Consider the following 19,801-nt stretch of genomic DNA (forward strand, 5'->3'; position numbering starts at 1 on the left):
GTACAGGGGATCCACCTGCTCACTGATCCCACACTGTGAGCAGCAAAGGCCTGTTCTCGCAACCCTGGTTCCAGCCATAGGCTATCCATTGAGCCTGGCCCTGAGGATTGCGCCAGCCCTGATGGTCTCCACACTGATGTCATACAAGCTATTGGACCTGCTGTACCTCTCAATCTTGAACTCTTGGGCACAATGTTGGCTACAGGAGTGGTTCCCAACCTTTTTTATACCACGGACCGGCAAACCCATTCACAAACTTTTGGTGGACTGGTAACATTTTATTCACATCTTTGCATATTCATGATGCAAATAATGAATATTCAAATATGCAAGTAAAATGTTACCAGTCCACCAAAAGTTTGTGAATGGGTTTGCCAGTCTGCGGTATAAAAAGCCCTGGTCCTCAGAGCCCTCTAGTGCCAGCCCTAGCCCCAAGAGTCCCCCCTACCTCTCCACTCACCTCCAGCACCAGCCACTGACCCCAGAGTCCCCTGCACCCAACTCCCCCCAGTACCAGCCCCTGCCATCAGAGCCCCCCAGTGCCAAACACCTCCCGCCCCTTAGAGCCTCCCATGCCCACTGCCAGCCTTCTGGTTCCAGCCCCCAATATTAGCCCCATCCCCAGTGCCCCCGAGTGCCAGCCCTGCCCTTGTAGCTCTCTCACTTCTAGCCCCACCCCAGAGCTCCCCAGCACTAGCCCTGCCCCGGAGCCCTCAGTGCCTGCCCTGCACCCGTCACCTAGCCTGCGCTGCCTCCCAGCTACCAGCCTGGGTCGCAAACATTCTAAGGCTTCTGTGATGGGCTCCATGCAGCCCTCTTACCGCACAGTGAACGGCTCTTCCACGGCCGGGAGGAGACCCCCACCGCTGCCTAGCACTGATTGGCTGAGAGGTGCCCAGATTAACCTGTTGTGCCAGAAGCTTCCTCTCCCTGGTGCCTGAGGACTTTAAGGCATTCCAGGGCCTCCTGAGGTAGTGGCCATACGCCTTAGGTATCTAAGGCAGAATTCCTGCAGGGGAGCACAGGCTATTCTCCAACCATCCGCTCCTGGGAGAGCAGTGAGCCTGCAAGTGCCCTCTGGAATACCCCAGCTTGATTATCCCCTATGGCAAAGAGATCTGAGGGGAAAAAAACCTTCATTCTGATGCCAGGAGGTGAGTATTTCTACTCTTACCTGGGCCCTACCTCCCGGGTGGTGGCTGCAGTAAATGGCAGTGCTCAACGGGGCAAGTATAAATCAAATGGACACCATGAATTGGCAGGCTTTGGCATCTAAATATGACTGACAAATAAATCAATTGGGCAGGCATGTCTAAGCTTGTGGACAAGCTGCCAGAACCCTCTAAGGCAAAGCTTTTGGCATTTGTTGAGGAAGGTGCTTGGTTGCCAAGAGCTCATAGCAGCAGCCAGAATTAGGGCACCAGCTGTGACCATGAGGAGGGCCTTACAGCTGCAGAATTATAACATTGTGCCTGATGTGTGGCAGGCCACTGAGGTATCCTGAGATACTATGCGTGCTTTGGGAGTATATGGTCCAGCTGTTTGGGAGTATATGTTCCGACACTACTATAATGATTAGCAGTTGCAAGATGAATACAGCTCTCAGAATTTTTTCGGACAATTGTCCCTTCCTGTGCAGGAGCACTATGCCTTAAAGAGCCACAGATCCCAAAGGAGAAAGCCCTCTGGTTCAGCTGATTTATTGAACTGGATCCACACTCCTGATGCCTAACAAGCACCCATTTTGATTTGAGTGTTCAGGACAGCACTCCAGTGGTCATTTCTCTTCCATCTCCACAGTTTGGGGACAGGATGGCCCAGTTTTACAGTGTTTGGGACTCGACACAACAGACACATGCACCCTAAGCACCTTCAGATCAGATTATATCATCACGTCTTCCCCCCCCCCCCCCACCCACTATTGCATCTCTTTTCAGGGACTCCTTCATGAGACATTGCTCCTTGAGCAGGTTCAGTTTTAATGGCTTTGGGGACCATACAGGAGGTCCCTCTGCAGCATCAGGTGTTTTACTCCTGATATTTCCTAGTCCCCAAGCCCAATGGCGGGATGAGACTTATTCTCAGCCTCCTCTTTGGCTGAATGGAAGCAATTCTTGGTATGGCCATTAGCTTGGGAAGTTCAACCAATGCTAGCTTGAATCCAGAACAGCTTGGAGTTCATGTTACACCTTCAGTCTTCTGGTCTTGCACTCAGTTAATGGAAGGTCCACCTGGTGGCAATTCCAGCATTTCATTTGCCCGTCATTGGGAAGTTGGTGTTTTCAAACCCAGTGCAGTGAGGTTCTGGAAAGGAGTTACTCATCTCCACCCACCAGTTAAAGAGCCAGTTCCTTTGTGGGACCTTAATACTGTTTTAGTGGCTCTTATGGGACCTCTACTTGGGCTTCTGGCAACTTCTTCCCTCTTCTGTGTCAGAAATCATCTTTCCTTGTGGTGATAACATCTGCAAGGAGTTCATGAGTTACAGGTTTTGATGGAAGAAACTTTACAGGCCATTTTGCAGAAACAAAGTAACCCAGTGGCCTCAAAGTTAATGCCCCATATATATAGCAATGGCCTGTCATGCAGCTATTGATGCTATTATTAACCCACGCTGTTCCTTATGCATGGGGGAAAATCATTATGCTCTACCTTAATCATCCTACCTTGAAACCTGCCTCTCTGCAATACTTACAAATGACTCCCCTCTGGCACCGAGGAGGCAAGTGAATAAGCATGGCCATAATGTGTCAAGCCCTAAGTTTATCTCTCAGGTGGTTTCCCAGTTTTACGTGAACCAATGTAAACATCTACTAGTGTGCTTCCCTAAGCTACACTGAACCCCAGATGAGCAGTGCCTTCCCGCATGCACTGGATGTCAGGCGATGCCTAGCTTTTTATCTGGACGGAACTAAATCTTCTTGTTTCTTGTGGACTGGCTGGTGGGTCAACCAATCTCTTCATGGTCAACCAATCTCTTGCGGGCAAAAATCTTCCTGTAGCATGACAGGATATGAAGCAGCCCTGGCTACTCCTCCTAAAAAACTATGCTGACCGTGTAGCCATCATTCATAGAATTGATAAATGACATTCCGGTCATCTGAAGAAGTGGGCTGTGCCCACAAAAGCTCATGATACCATCTACATGTTTTGTTAGTCTATAAAGTGCTACCAGACCATTTGTTGTTTTATTCCTTCATTGGACATTCACAGGGCAGCCACTTGGTCCTCCTTGCATGGTTTTGCAAATCACTGTGCCATTATGCCTGTATTCAGACCAGATGCAAACTTCAGAAAGGCAGTCCTGCAGTTTTTTTACAGATATTTGAGCCCCACTGCCTACAAGTACTGCTGACAAAGCACTCACATGGAATACCCAGCTACATTTACTTAAGGGAAGAAAGAATGGTCACCTACCCATAAATGCTGCTCTTCATGATGTCTATTCTGCCCTCTGTCTCCTCTGCATCTACATCTGTACTCCTGACATTTGGGGTGAAGGAACTGAGGGGATTAGGGTGGCACCTTTATACAGTCTGGGGAAGGGATATGGCCATATGGTGTGAATGCTTCCATTGCAGATTCTGTTATGCAAAGTTCTCTGGCTCTCGTGCATGCGGCGCACACCTCTATACATGGAGTACACATTTGCATCACATCTCAGAGAACACCTACAAAGAGGTAAATGTTTTTGTTTGTTTTGTTTGTGGAGCCAGAGAATATCAGCAGAAGCAGGGAACAGATTCCACGTCTCCGACTAGTCCAGGTACCAAAGTGAATTCCTCACTCAGGCGTGTTCAAAATTCAAGTTTTTCTCAGTCAATTGCCATAGAAGGATTTCACTTGCTTCAGTGAATTCAGAGATCATCAGGACTATGCTTCAAAGTTAATTCCCCATATACACAGCAATGGCCCTTCATGCAGCTATTGATGCTATTATTAACCCAGGCTGTTCCTTATGCGGGGGGGGGGGGGAATCATAATGCTCTCACCTTATCATCCTACCTTGAAACCTACCTCTCTGCAATACTTACGAATGACTCCCATCTGGCACTGAGGAGGCAAGTGAATAAGCACGGCCATACTGGGTCAGACCATAGGTCCTTCTAGCCCACTATCTTGTCCTCCAGCAGTGGCCAATGCCAGGTGCACCAGAGGGAATAAACAAAAGAGGAAATCAAGTTTTCCATCCCCTGTTGCCCATTCCCAGCTTCTGGCAAACAGAGGCCAGGGACACGTTGCTGCCTATCCTGGTTAACTGCCTTTGATGGTGAGGTGGCAAGTTTTGGTTTTCTGCTAAACCTGATGTATGCTTCTCATCCTCCCAGCCTCCACCTCCTGTCTGCTGTAAAGGGAGCTTCATAAGGCCAGGATTGTCTTTTTATCTATATATCCCTAACACAGTGAGGTCCTGATCCTTGATTGGGGTGCCGAGGTGCTATCAAGGAACTAGTAATAATGATCAATGAAGGAACCAGTGAGAGGGGAGACGACTATCTAAAAATTATCTGTTCTGACCTTTGTTGTCAGAGTAGAGGAGAAACTATGTATGAGGCAACCAATCCATCTTTCCTTCTACCTCCAACTCCTCCAAAACCGCACAGCAGACACAATTTATCAGCATAGGATTTATACCAAAGAGAAACCCCTGGTATTCAAGAGGGTTAACAAGAAAAATACAATTATGTACTCTACCTGAAGAGGTAAAGGATAGGATGGATATGCAGGGATAGCAGCGGCAGAGGGACAAAACCCAGCATATGTCAGGATCTGCTGAGCTGGATTATACAAGATCTGAGGAGGAGAGGTGGAACTAAAGGCAATTTGGGACAGAGGTGCCTGCTGAACACAAAAGACAACAACATGTTAGCAAAATGCAATCATGGATTAGGAAAAAGGGAAGTATTTTGACTACATCAAAATGATTAGATGATTGGACAAGTTTGGTTTCTCTATTTTCTTATTTCCCCAGCATAAGTAAAATACAAACTATACAAGTCATTTTTCCATCCACACTAACAAAAGTATTATTTTCTTTGATTGTACCATCCAGCCAAGAATCCCAAATGTTGTACATTAACACTCACAATACTACCATGTACTCTCTAGATACCTAAGTAGGGAAAACAAGGAACTTTGGAATTAAATCCTACCCACCTCGCCGCACACACATACACTGTTACCTTACTCTAGAAATTGGCTGTTTTGGTTTGAAGTGGGGTTTTTGGTCTGGAGTTACACAGCTACTTTCTTTTTTGCCTTTTCCCAGCACCTGCCTGATGATGCAGTGGGCAGGACTTTAGACTTAGAAAGTACCAAGCCGAAAACTGAAGAACAGTGTGGAGTGCAGCTTTGACCTTGACCCGCAAAAGCACCCTTCCCCCCAAATTTCCTCTCCTCCAGGCACACAGTGTCCTGACTTCTTGCCATCACTACTAAGCAAGTATGCTGCTGCGCTCACTCTGCAGTATCTCTGTTCCATCAGAGAAGATACTGTGACAGCACACCCCTCTCCAGCACCCCTTTATTGTCTCCCTGCCCCCCGTTACATTAAGTCAATGCAAATCTTTCTGTTGAGTTCAATGAGAGTTTTGTTGCCTCCTCAGTCATTTGTATGAAAGAAGTGTGCTTTGCAATTGGAGGCAAACAGAAGAGGGCAAGTGCCTCCTTATTCGTTTTTGTTTATTTTTGTAATTAGTGGAGTTCTCAGGGTGAAGGCAAATCATTTTCTTTTTACAGAAATAGCAAAACAACACTTAAATATCACTTAAATATTTTAACAACACTTAAATATCACACTGACTAGCCATTGTTTTTCTGGTAGTTCCTGTAGATTAAACTGGCAAGTCATTACCTCCTGCACATGTGATATAAGGGTCATGGGTCAGCTGCTGGTTTCTTCCTAGTTTCTGTAGCTAAAACCCAACCCTCTGCCATACATAATGCATTACTGTCTCAGTTGTATAATTTTGCCATTTGTGTCCCAATCCTGAAGAGCAACTTATAGGATTGGGGGGGGGGGTGGTTGCAACCTCTTTCAGGCTCACAGCTAGCTAATGAGGAGCAGAGAAGCTTTGCAAAATACAAGTGGAGTGGAATCCTTCCCAGGAAAATTTTGAAATACTTGGTGCAACACTCTGCCATTCAGAAGGATGTAAGGCAACTATTTTTCCATCTCTACTCCACTGTCCCACACACTGGGGGAAAAGACAGTGTCGCTATTCAGCTTGCCCCTTCTTAAAACAGCATTTCTAGCTGTGTGACCATGTCTGGGGCTTGCATCCATGCTGATCTGGGAAGGTGGCACCTACAAACATTTCCACAACCATAGGGCTGAGGGCTTCCTCTGGATTTTGTGTAACACTAAGGATCATGTCAGCGCTCAACACATAACATGGGACATAATAAAAATGATTTTCTATCCAATGTTGGATTGATACTCAATTTTCAGATATAATAAAAATACGTAAATATAATTAAAGCAATAATCGTATCGTTTCTATGGAAGGGACTGACTCTGAGCTTACTGCACAAAGGTAGCCATGTCCCTGTGAAATCGCCTTACTGAAATGGAAAGGATTTTGGCCTCCTGTTGGTTTTAACAGGAAAAACAGTTGACTAAGTCCTGTTGTAGGTAAATTTCAACATGTAACTAAGCAGTCTGGGGATGGGTTTTTTTCCTAATTACCATACGTTTTGTAGACGTTGAATATGAATGTGTACATTAAGACAGAACTGCTCTGCCTCTCTCCCCCACTATCCCCTCATGCTTCTGGCCTAAATCTTAAATACCGTATTTTCCGGCGTATAGGGCGACTGGGCGTATAAGACGACCCCCTATCTTTTTAATTAAAAGATAGGGTTTCATCTTATACCCCAGCGCCCCTCCGCCTCCTTTGCTCCCGGTGTCCCTGGTCTGCTGGAGATGGTCCCCAGCAGACCAGAGGCACCGGGAGCAAAGCCGCAGCAGCTTTGAAAGCCTCGGGGGAAGCCGGCGGGGGGGCATCCCAGGCGCGCCTGGGCTGCTCCCCCGCCGGAGCCCCTCCGCGGCTTTGAAAGCCTCGGGGGAAGCCGGCGGCGGGGCATCCCAGGCGCGCCTGGGATGTATACCCGGCGTACAAGATGACCCCCGATTTTTGGGGGATGTTTTTTAACATCAGAGGTCGTCTTGTACGCCGGAATATACGGTAGCTTTGTGGAGATGGGTGTCTCTGCCTCCGTCTATAAAAAGTAAAGTGTGGCAAAAAGAGAAACACCCTTTCCAGAGAAATGTATGAGCTACTTGTGCCAAAATGGGTCTCAGCCCTGACTCAGAATGAAGCATGAAATGTAGGCTCACCCTTATCTATCCATTGATATAAACAAAGTCGTAAGACACCTATTTCTGAACATCAACATGAAACACAGGGATCCTGTTTGCATTGCATTCATTCATTGCAGTTACCCAACTGCTCTGCTTGTTACATGCTTACATGCGTCCTTCCATCTCATGTGAATCTTTGAAAACTTTTAAGACCACTGTGTCAGAAACTCATAAACCAGAAGCAACTACGTTCTAATTTTTTGCAAGACAAAACAATATTTTCTGTGTAGGAGAATCTGATGGGTTTAGAACTAATTGCGTTTTGTTTTTCAAACCATTCTCACATCACACATTTTGGCAGCTATAACTCCCCAAAGCTGCGCCTTATTTTTACTAGCCAGCCTCGCTGTCTCTTGGGTTTCATCCTTAAATGCCCTCAGGAACGTAAAGGACAATTTCTGTTTAAATCACTATGCCTCTGAGCGTTTCTGAGAAGATTGCATCATGAAAAAACAGATTACGATTCTCTTACCAAGATTTTATTTTTTTTCTCTTATCAACTCCGTGCCCTTTTGCATGCTTTTCCTTGCCCAACTCAGTTCTCAGTTTTTAACAGCTGTTTATTGCTTTTCTGCTTCTGCACATAAATAAATTAGCAAAACAGTAAACTAAATAGTGTTGGTTGCCTAAAAGGAGACTGGAAAATCATTTGCTGTAGTGGAGAACAGCAGTTCTGTTATGTATTTTTATAACATTTGACACTATTGCGGGGTTTCTCCACCGAACTCATGGTGATTTACAGAAATTCGGCTTCCGTCGTCAACAGATACTGTGCACACTCCTACCCCTTCACTCCTGCAGCAGAGGAAATCTAAGCAGCGTTCTGATTTTCTAAGCTCTGTGTTGAGCTAAACAAACTTGCTCCCAGGCAGAGATGATGTTGCATGACTACTGCTGCGATTTCATTCTATTGCTTTTTTCTGCTTGGATGCTTGCTTGGCCTGAGTGCTCAAATCTGTAAATGCAAGCTCAGCCCTTCCAGCATGTGATGTGTGAGGGTATGGAACTGGATCATCATTATTCGGGGCAGGAGGAGGAGGGGTTTGTAGGAACATTTCAACAGCTCTGCATCCTTCATAAACAGTGACATTAAATCAATGCTTCCAGAGGAATGAGTTTCACCTCAATAAGTCATTTTGGAGCAAAGAGCCCATCCAAGGACTATGCAACACCATTTAAGCCTTAGCCGAAGTAAAAGTGGGATTTATATGTCTATAAGCCTTGTGCTGGGTGTTCAGTGCAGATGTAGATTTCACCATTATAAACTAATCTCCAGCGGAACACTGGCAACTCCTACTGGTTTTGGTAAAGCATCATTTATTTTAATTATTTTTAACCTGCTTTGTAAGCTTTAAAAGCCATCTTTCCATTACTTATCTGCATCTGTCTCTGTGACCGGGTGTTCGCCCCACACTGGCCCATTGAGGGTAAATCCCAGTCGTGGGAGAGGGCTGAGTGCACAAAGCCCCATTGCTGAGGCAGAAACTAGCTAATTGGGGCCCAGCTGAGGAGAGAATAAATAAAAGGCTCCCGAAGAGGAGGAGTCAGATTCACTCTTGTTCTAGCTGGAGAATGGAAGGGACCTGGCTGCTAGGGAAGCTAGAAGTTTCCTGAGTTAGAGCAGGGCTGGGGAAAGAAAGGCAGCACTGGGAAAGCTCTGGCCAGACAAGCTCCCAGGCTGCAGGGCCTGAAGCAAGGCCTTAGGCTAGAAGGGCTGCAGAGAGGCACTCCGAGTAGGCAAATGCAGCAGGTCCACACCAGTGTTCCCGCTAGAGCTATGACTACACTTGCGCAAGAACCCGCAGAGCGTCCACATTGCCCGCCTGCTCTTGCGCAAGAAGATTTACAGTACGGTGTAGCAAGAGAGGGCTTCTTGCACAAGAAAGCTCTATGGCTGAAATGGCCATTGGAGCTTTCTTGTGCGAGAGAGCGTCCACACTGCCATGGATGCTCTTGCGCAAAAGCACATGGCAATGTGGACGTGTTCTTGCACAAGAGTTCTTGCACAAGAACCCGCCAGTTTAGACATAGCCTAAGATTTTCTATCTGTGACCGGAGTGAGTTTTGTCTCGTGCATCAATATTGATGTCATGTGCACTTGTTCAGATGTGTGCCACTGTGGCACCCACCAGTTACTAACAAAAAAATATATTATACTAAGGGCCTATGCCCCTTGCTCACTACGCTCACCAACCTCCCATCCTTGGGGTTAGGAAAGCCTGGGTCTCCCCCAGCTGCCAGGGAAGGCCAGGGCCGTGCCAGTCCCCATCCCCAGCTGCTGAGGAGGGGAGTGCTGGGAGCCACACCAGCCCTGGCCTCTCGATGCCCCCCCTTCCAAGCCATAGCCAGGCCCAGCCTCCTCTCCCCGCCCCAACCCCGGTTGCAGCTCTGGTCTCTTGGCCTCCCCGCTCTCTACACCTGGCTGCAGCCAGTCCAGGTCTCCCCGGCCTCTCGGCTCTCCACCCCTCTCCCCAGTCCCTCAGCCCCCCTCCAGCCACTGGAGAAGGGCCAGGGCCAACCCAGGGAGTGGTGAGGGTGGTGGTAGTGGCTCCTTGCTGCACTCAGGGCCCCGACACTCCAGGACCCTCAGGGAACCACCGCCACTTCTGGCTGCCTCAGGCTAGGCGCTCTAGCCTTGTGCCCCCCTGCAGGATTAGTGCAGGGGGCTTCCTGCGAGAGAGGGGGGTGAGGAGGAAACCCTGAGGATCCATACCAGATTTGGCTTGTGGGGAAGCGCACGTGCTGTTGTGGGGAGGCACTTCTGGGCCCATGTTTCTTCTCAGGCAGCTGGGGCCAGAACCCATGGAGAATCTCTGCCCAGTCTAATGCAATGGGCTGTGGCAAACGTGCCTCTCAGCCCCTCCTGTTGATTCATACCCCAGCCTAAGTGGCTGCCAAATGACCTGGGGATTTGGAGGTGGGGGGGGTGCAGGGGAAGGGGTGTTGTACTGCACCATCAGTTGCTGCATGGGACAGTTTTTTGGTTTTCCACATGGGGGGAAGGGTGACAGCTCCTGGCCAGAGCTGTGGGGGAGCAGCCTGGGGAAGATGTGCCGGAGCATGGGCCCTACACTGGAATATTGACTGCACTGATATGGACCAGTGGGTTTGAACACCCTGCCTCACCTGCAGCCTCCTCCAGACAGACACTACAGAACTGCTGCATTCTCCCCACCCCTCTGCTGCTTGGGTCTTTCCGGATAGAGGCCAGGCTAATAAACCACCCTGAGCCAGGTTAAAAAAAAAAATCCCTGGTGACTGCATCCACCTGCCAGCCCACCAGCCATGCAGCTCCAAACCCTGTGGCAGCTCATGCCTGCCACGCAGTTGAGGCCGCAGCGGCAGCCTCCTCCCAACATGGTCTTGGCCCCAGCTGCCCTGCAATGCAGCCCCATCCCCAGCCCTGCCTGCCACACAGCCCTGCCCCAGGGAGCAGCTAGGCCTGGGGCTGCGTGGCAGCTAGGAACAGGACCACAGTACTAAAAATAGCACCATGGCCCCAGCTCTAGTCTTGGCACACGGGACAGCATGCTATTTTTAGTATCACGGTCCCAGCCCCAGCAGCCACCATGCAGCTACGGCCCAAACTGCTCCCGGGGCTGGGCTGCATGGCAGGTGGCTGCCCCATGTGCTGGGACTGGAGCCAGGGCCACGGTGATATTTTTAGTACTGCGGCCCAGGAAGGGGGCGTTCCAGGGCTGAACGAGCTAATTCCTGAGCAGTCAGCCGGAGGCCCGGGGCAGTGAGGCCGACCCAGTTGCAGTCTCCTAATGGACATTGTGCCTCTGCTCACAGCAGTCTTGCTAGCTTGGAGAAATGTGTTGTTAAAATGAAAAGCAGTTTTAAAGCATTGAGCAATGCAGCCATTATCCTTCAAAGCACCTACCACAGACATTAAAGAAACAAATTCAAGATTTCCAATGCTGGATAGAAGACACCAGTGCTGGACAGTGATGGTTCAGTTTCCAAAGAGATGGAAATGCAATTATTGATGTAGCCGTGCCGCTCTCAAATGAATGAAGTGAGGGCTTCAGAAGAGGAAAAAACTTCACAACAAGTTGTCACTAGCCAATGGGAAGTCCGGAAAAGACTTCCGGCTCTCACCTCTTTGCCCTAGCCAATGTATCCCAAGCAGCAGAGACTGACAACAGCTGACACGAATAGTCAAACCTGACAGGCCTACAGCAGGACATTTATAATGGGTGATTTTTACTATGTTTCAGATAAAGTTTGACCATTGCAGGAGATTGACCTGAACAAAGCTCTTGGCCAAGGCATCCAGACAAAGCAACAGTTCCAAACTAAGAGGGAAAAGAGGAGACAAAAAAGGGGAAAACAAGGAGAAGGACTGTGTCAGCACTGGGTAACGCTGGCTCTGTCCTTCTCCACTCTGTTCTGGAATCTCTGGATTCTTCTCCTCCTTCCTGTTTTACTCACTTACTTCTACGTGTGACCTTTCCCATGAGCTTTCACAACGCACCCAGTGAGAATATGAGTAATGCTGGAAAGCAGCTTGTGTTCCCTTCTGCAAAGGAGGCACAGGCTGTTCATTACTAGATGGCTGGTGTTCATTACCGGCATTATGGGAACACTTCATGCCACTTCCTACATGAGGATGAGGTGGTGACTAAAGGGGGAGACCAGATAGCAACTGTGAAAAATTGGGATGGATGGTAATAGGCACCTATTTAAGAAAAAGCCCTAAATATTGGGGATGTTGGTCACCTTCGTGCCCCAGAGTAAATGATACTCTGCTACATGTCTACACTAGGGATGCAATAGTATAGTCGATTAACTGATAAGCAAAATCTTATAGGTTAATGCTGTAGACTACATGCATTTTTCCCCCACCCGCACCAGTAGCCAGTAAATTTTTTAGGAGGCTGGCCAGCAGTCCGGCTCGGTCCTGGCTTGAAACAGATCTGGGACCTATCCCTGCTGCGGCTCTGCATTTAAAGCAGGCAGCCCAGCTCAGTTCTGGCTTATACCGGGTCCAGCAGTTCAAACCCCACCCCCCTCCAGACAGGGGCTGCTGCCACCTCGTGCTGCTGCCTCTTTATCAGAGGTAGCAGCACAGGGTGACAGGCAGCCAGTCTGCGAGGGGAGCTGGTTTTTAAACTGGCTCCCTTTGTGGACCAGCTCCTGCCTGGCACCTTGTACTGCTGCCTCTGATACAGCGGCAGCACTGCAGAGTGGCAGGGGGATCCTCAGGAGTGAGGCTGGATCACACTGCTTGCCGGCTCGCCCCCAGGGCCTATAGATAGTCGACTAACCGATAAAAATTCATGAGGTTACTCGACTATTCAATTAACCACTATTTAACATCCCTAGTCTATACCTTGCTTTGGCACAATGGCTGCGTCTGGTTGCTTCCTGTATGTAGGAGGGCAATTCTTGGTGTACATTGTGCAGGCGCTTAACAGGGAGTTTGAATAGCTCACACAGCCTGGCCGTAATAAAATGTTTCTAAAAGCCCTGAACCATGACACAGAGTTAGTTACCGATAGCTTGTTTTCCTGTGTGTGTTTTGCTGAAGGAAGCACACTTGGGCAATTCTATCTGAGTAGCAGGCAGACAGGTTACAAGCAGTGGCCCCTAAACTGTGTGGCATGTCCCGTAGGGTGGTGTGGAGGAACGCTGGGGACGCACAGCTCCTCGTCTGTCCCAGTGGGCCCTCACTCCACCTCCTGGCCCTCTCCACCCCCAGCCAGCTCCTCCCCTCGCCACAATGCAGCTCTTCTCTTTGCCTCGCACCCTGCTGCAATGCCACCGTGCCCCTGGCTCCATCCCCAGCCAGCTCTACCACTAGCCACAGCTCCTCTCCCTTCTCCAGGTCTGCCTCCAGCTCCTCCTCCAGCCCAAGCTCAGCTGCTGAGGAAGCCTTGCGTGTGCAGTAATAGAGGGCAGGGACAGATTCTGTCACTGGTAAGAGGGACACAAATGAAAAAGTTTGAGCCCCACCGTTATAAAGGAATGTCTTCAGGTTTCAGTGTTGTGTTTCAATGGACTTTGAACTGCCTTTGCTGTCTCCTATCAATACAGCCTCTCCTCTTACATTCACCCACAGCCTTTTGTTCCAGAGGTCCTCAGGTACTTCACAAATGATCTACCACACCTCCTGCTTCTGATAATAACCCCAAGGGCCACTTTATGTCCTCCCCAGTCAAAGGAAGGAATAACACCAGTGCGCTGGGTGGTGGGGGTGGGATGGGAGGGGTGGCAGAGACATGACCTGCAGACCAAATAGAGCCAAAACACCCATGGGGAATGCTGGCCCCAGCCTGATGGATTTCAGGGTATTTGTGCAGACCAGCAGCCCTTCCTTGTTCCATGCCTGCCCTACCCCCATCCCTTCAGCCTGCTCAGTGGCCATTCTGCATTAACGCCTCACTACAGCTGTACACTACTCGATCCTCTGACAGGAGCAGTTCAGGCAAATCATCAGTCCCCAGCAAATGCATTAGCCTGGGGGACCTGCAAGGCCCAAGATTTAGTGTGCAACATTGCCTGCTTCCTACTTCTCACCTGCCAGAAGGGGTATTCGGCCTATAGATGGTGGAGTGTGTAGTCTATGCCAGGGGTTTTCAGACTTTTTTCTCGTGACCCAGTTGAAGAAAATTGTTGATGCTCACAACCTAGCATAAGTTGACTAGACTCTAGTCACTAGAGCACAGGCTCCGGGATGGGGCCAAGGATGAGAGTTTTGGGATGTAGGAGGGAGCTCCTGGGACAGGAGGGGCTTACCTTGAGCCACTCTCAGTCAGCCATGCAGTGGGGGTGCTAAGGCAGCTTCCTGTCTCTCCTGGTACCGCAGATCATGCTGCCCCCAGAAGCAGACAGCGGCACATTCCCAGCCAAAGGGAGTGCAGAGCTAGTGTTTGGGGCAGGAGCAATGCACAGAGTCTTATGCACTCTCCTTCCCCTCACCACTCCCACATCAAGGAGCCGGGCCTGCTGCCGGCCGCTTCTGGGGTGCAGCACAGTCTGCAGTGCCCTGACAGGCAGGTAGCTGCTTTAGCAGCCCCACTGGTCACCTGATCCCCCTTGCAGCAACGAGACCCAGTGCCTGACATTCCACGACCCATTTACTGGGTCACGACCCATAGTTTGAAAACCACTGGCCTATGCTACGTCCCAACCCGAGTAACAATGAAAGGGGAGAAAACACAGTTCCTCAGAGGGCATAAGTGTCATCCCTGCTGAGCTCTCAGTCAGCACAAATGAACTTAGACTACATGCTGGGCAGCAATGGGCAAAAGTCATCACTACCTGGCCTTCAAGCAGGGGCCTGTATAGCTACAGGTTAACCAGCTCCGCCTGAATCCATCCTGGCCCATGCTGAGTCACCTAAGATGCAAACCAGGAATTAACGTAGGGACAAGCTGCAGGGTCTTTTGCAGTTAAATGGCAGCAGCTTTGTTGGAAACAGGCTCCTTCATCCCTCCATCCTCCTCTTGCTTTTGGCAAGTGATACTGCAAAGACTTGTGACTGTTGTAAGTAAATGCTGCAGTGGTGGTGGCTGCCCCTGAGGGGAAAGGGAGGGTGCACGCCGTCTCCAACTCCCTAGTAACGCCATTCTCATGTAATCATAGTGACTTGAGTTTGAGCCAGTCCCACCCCGCAGGACAACCAAGAACACACGGCCACGTTCATTTTAACCACCAATTAATCGCAGCCACCTCCACAGCTGAGAAGCTACTGCCCTCACACTGCACAGCAGTTTAGGGCAGGCAGCGAAGAACAGCACGTCTGATGGAAACCAAAGAGGGGATTTAGGTGAGCAGCATATGATAGTTCACATCAGAACCTGGCTGATCCCCCAGCGCAAATCCCTGCACTATCACTCAGTCTTCATTATCTGCAAGTGCACTGACTCAGAAAAAGGAGGCCACTTACTGAACCACCAACATGACTTGCTACAGATGCCAGCTTCTTACCTACACATATGTATTCACAAGGCCTGCCCCTACTTAGGTACACCACCTGGCAAGCTCACAGTGCAAGGATATCAGACTTGGGATGCAAAGCTCATGCAGGAAATATTTTGTGAGCACTTGCTGTAAATAGTTCTGCTGTCTCTGTTTTGAACATATTAGGTAACAGGCTAATTAGCAACATACAGAAATCGCCACTAATGAAAAGCTGCAGGAATTTCAAGGCTTACCATGTCTTTAAAGCCCCCAAGTATGGCTGCCGTGACTATCCCCAGAAACAATCCAATGATGTTCAGGACTGTGGAGGCCCACAGCAGCCGGTACAAGTGAACCACATCCTGGCAGTTGTTCACGCCAAGAAACTCATAGTAGCTGGTTGACTGTTCTGAACTGCAATGGGACAGAAATAGCATCACCATTACATCAATGGCTTGCAAAGTACCAGACCATTTGAATCTTAAAATGTTTAATTTTTTTCTCAGGCAAGAACTACAGCCTTGTCTGCCTGAGGAAATCGTACAAAACATTCCTGTGAGAGTTGACATTGCTTAGCGAAACCACTGCGGGCTCTGGTATAGATTCTCTACAGCTTGATTGATTTAATGAAAAAATAAAGCTACCAGTGGCCATGCTAGGGAGACTGCTGTGCTGCCCTTCACTCAGATGACTAGTTTTCGCCCAGGTTGGGATTTTTTGGTACCATTCTCTAGCACAGCTGTGGCACTCAGAGGTGATGCTACATTACTCTTAGTAACAAGTGTTGAGAGCAGCTGGCAGCTAAAACATACTTAGCACACTTCCTCCTTAGTTCACCTGAACTCATTGCTTCAAAAATCCCTACTGACTGTGCATGTTGCTTAAGAAGTGAATCCAACTACATGGATGGAGATTTTACTAACTGGCTATACAGTGTCTGTGGTTTCAAGCTGATGGAGACAACACAATTCAGGATCTAGTGATAGATGTTCCTTCAAATGGTAATTGGTACTATTTTTACATTCGTACATAGCAACCGTATTAGAAATCAAGCAAGTTAGGAACCCACGCTTTGCTTCTGTACTCAGTTATTTTTGCTGCAGAGTCTGTGCATTGTGTGGTATGTGGAGAAACCAAATCCCATGTTTTAAAACACCCTGCTGTTCTATTTGTAAACACATGGCAAACACAACTGCCGAGCAGTAACGCTTTCCCACTCACCCACTTCCATGCCAGCTGTCTAAGCCAAAGAGAGTTTCTGCCTGCTTGCTCTGGGACCATGTGTGCTACCTCTGATGCCTCTCCCCTCACTATGAACTCTTTCTACACCTGGAAGAATAATTTCCATCAACTTTTTGGCAAAAGGCAGAGAAAAGTGGAGTGTGAAATTTTTCTTCTGAGTTCCAGTCAGGCACATCGAGTGCAGTGGAGGTTGCTGGGTAGGGAAAATGCTAAGGAGAAAGGGAAGGCATGAAGAAACACAGGACTACTATGCAGAGCCAAGATATTGCAAGTCTAAACGTCAAACCTTTTGGTGTGGTGCATGGCTGTGGTAGCAAGCTGCCTGTTGCTGTAGTCAGGCACACCCTATCACAGACATCAGTCACTACAGCAGATAAAGCCAGTGGTCCACCTAGCACTGGTCATATTCACAAAGCTCTGCTGCCCAGTGGAATCCTTAGTCATTGGGTTAGAGAAAGACTGTCTTTGTGGCCTGGGGGCTAAGGCATTCACCTGGGCAATGCCTGACACCTGGATTCAAGTTCCTGCTCCAAAGCAGGGATTCAACCTGAGACATCTCACCACTCAGGTAAGTTCAGAGACACCAATCTACTGGCCATTCTGGGGGACACATGCCTCTTCAACCCCACAGACTGGCCTGTATGCAAAGCCCTAGCCCATAGCATCCGGACTTACTAGCTTTGCATGTGCCCACTGGTAGAAATTCAGGTGCTTTGGGGACTTTAGGATGAGGTGGCAGCGGAGCCATGGCTTGGCAAATGTCCATGGTACACAAGTGCCTTTGTGCCTTTTGAATCTAACCCTTACCCTGTTCTGCCACTTTCCCCTCGCACCCTGTGCAATCTGCAGACACAACAGATAATGTTTTTAGCGCAGTGATGGTCTCAGTATATATTTGTGCATTGATTGGCCCAATGGCGCCTTGATGTTGGCTAGGGTCTCTAGGCATTACCATAATTCAAAGGTACAGATAGCAATAGACTGATCAGCAGCTGATGCACCACAGCAGTTCAATTTAGCATCTTGCAAGAAAGGAAAGCAAAAGCATTTACCCAGGCTTTGACTTTGTCAAATCAGTTCCATAACTCTGAACCCCAGAACCTCACCCATCACTCTAACATTCTGGAGAAACTCATAGCAACTTCCAGTCCCAAACTTTTAATTCTTCACGTAAGTAAGGCATGACAAAATGTTGTGGGTGTATTTTTGGGGGGAGGGGAGGAGCGGGGAGGCAGTGGGGTGGAAGTTAACAGATGAAAAAACACATTTGTCTGTTTCTCTGCAAACTTTTTTCTCCCAAACTGGCATGACTTTTGGAATTCCCATATGTGGCAACCAGGATTTGAAGAGGGCTGGGTCATGTAGGGTTGTAGGCATAAGTAAAAACAAAAAACAAAAAATAGAGCTTAGATGTGAATGGGGGAGGGAGGCAAGTTTAGGAGACCAATCCTGGGTGACAATATGTTCCAATTTTATGGGGACAGGCCTGATATTTGTAATACGGGTACCTATTACCCCTCACCCTCATCCTGATTTTTCACACAAGCTGTCAGGTCACTCTAGCTCAGGGTGTGCGATGCTAAAATGTGAAAACATCCCACTTGGTCCACAGAAAGCACAAGAGCCAGCATCCCCTCCTACCCCAAACCCTCCATACCCCACCTGAGGAGATTTTCCTGAGTTTCCTGCTCTTCACACAGCATGACACTACTTGTATCAGTACTGACATGTACACGTGTGGAATAAGGAAGGTACTAGAAAGGGATTTCAGGCGTTAAATAAAGCTCACATGCTTATTTTGTTTGGCAGTGGTTCTATTTACCAGGTAGGGGAGGCCACATCAGCCTGCTGCACCACCACAATGAGCCCATCTTGGGCTAGTCTCTCTTCACAGGCTAATGTAGTCACCTAGGGTATGTCTAGACTGCATCCCTCTGTCGGCCGAGGGATGCAGATTAGGCAGGTTGACATTGCAAATGAAGCAGGGATTTAAATATCCCGCGCTTAATTTGCATAAGAATGGCAGCCGTTTTTGCCGACTCAGCACTTTGTCGGCAAAAAGAGGCAGTCTAGAGGGGGATCTGTCTAGAAATAAAGCCTTTTTCGACAGATCCCTTATGCCTCCTGCAAGGGATAAACATACCCCTACTGTTTCTTGACTAGCATATTCATGCACTTTCAGCATTCTATCTTCTCAGCCTGTGTTTTGTTAAGGATGAATTAAAACAGAAATCTCCTGGTAATATGAGCAACATTTTCCTTTTACCATATTTATTCTTATGGCCATTGAGTAAAACTCCCTTGAGCACATACATGCTCTGGCCATGATGTAAAGTTGTGATATGGAAACGATATTTCCATTAATTTTGCTTCCCAGAGATCAGTCAACAAGTGACCACATGGAATCCATTTTGGAAATCCTAATACAAGCTCACGAAAAAATCTTTACAAGGGGCTGCTTTATTTATTTATTTTGGTGGCCACATAAAACTCTACAGATAATTTTTAAAGAAAACCCACTGAAATAATAAGAGCACTGAGAGGCAAACCAGGTCCCTGTCTCCACTATGAGCACAGCCTCCAGACACAGTTTATCCTGCAAGTCAGTGGGAAAGGGAGAACAGGATCTGGGGAACACACAATCCTGTGCACGATGGACCTTACCCATAGGGACCTCCTGTGGCTGAATGAAGAGGAACTATTTGTATTCTGGGAATCCATTGGCCCTCTCAGAACAGTGCTGTAGATTGGGTGCTATTATGGCTTTTGGCTATGTACTAGCCCTGCAGTTTGGAGGGATGTTTTCCTGTGCCTTCTCCCAGGGTGCTCACCAAACACACTAGCCAATTGTGTGCTCATTCCCAGGACACGGGCCTAAATGCAAAAGGAGGTGGAATAAACATACAGACTCTGATTGAGCAGATGTGTATTGCTTGCTTGTACTTACTTTTCACAATTGTACAGGTCACAGCAATAGCATGTATTGCTCTTTATTCTCAGAGGGCACTTGTTGTTTAAGGTGTTACACGTTACCTAGGAATAAGAGAAGGAACCATTTTGTAGTCTGAGTACTCTTGCCACAGCATCTAGCCACCATTTTGCAAGTCATCCCACTGACCACGTAAAAGCAACACATCTGGCTTACTCTGAGATTCTTTGCACTGGTACAAAAATGATTTCCACACACAGGAGAGGAAGCAGGCCAAAAGACCACGGTGAGACTACTACAGCATTATACAGTAAGTGAGAGGTGTCCAAACATTCCTTTCAAATTGGAAACTGGAG

At 48.3% G+C, this 19,801-nt stretch overlaps 1 protein-coding gene across 6 annotated transcripts in view; it reads right to left on the reverse strand.

Moving 5' to 3' along the window:
- Nucleotides 1-19,801, reverse strand: part of TMEM255B (transmembrane protein 255B) — a 118,512-nt gene that overhangs the window by 7,609 nt on the left and 91,102 nt on the right. For 4 of the 6 annotated variants that reach the window (XM_075918399.1, XM_075918372.1, XM_075918375.1 and 1 more), the window contains 3 exons: nt 19,464-19,549; nt 15,529-15,688; nt 4,696-4,842 (listed from right to left, as the gene is read on the reverse strand). In XM_075918399.1, coding sequence (XP_075774514.1) covers nt 4,696-4,842; nt 15,529-15,688; nt 19,464-19,549 — 393 coding nt within the window. Of the gene's footprint in view, nt 1-1,949; nt 2,465-4,695; nt 4,843-15,528; nt 15,689-19,463; nt 19,550-19,801 lie in introns of those variants that run through there. The other 2 variants (XM_075918381.1, XM_075918391.1) reach the window with 2 other exon arrangements.

This window comes from Pelodiscus sinensis, chromosome 1, assembly GCF_049634645.1.
Source record: "Pelodiscus sinensis isolate JC-2024 chromosome 1, ASM4963464v1, whole genome shotgun sequence".
In the NCBI taxonomy this organism is placed as follows: Eukaryota; Metazoa; Chordata; order Testudines; family Trionychidae; genus Pelodiscus; species Pelodiscus sinensis.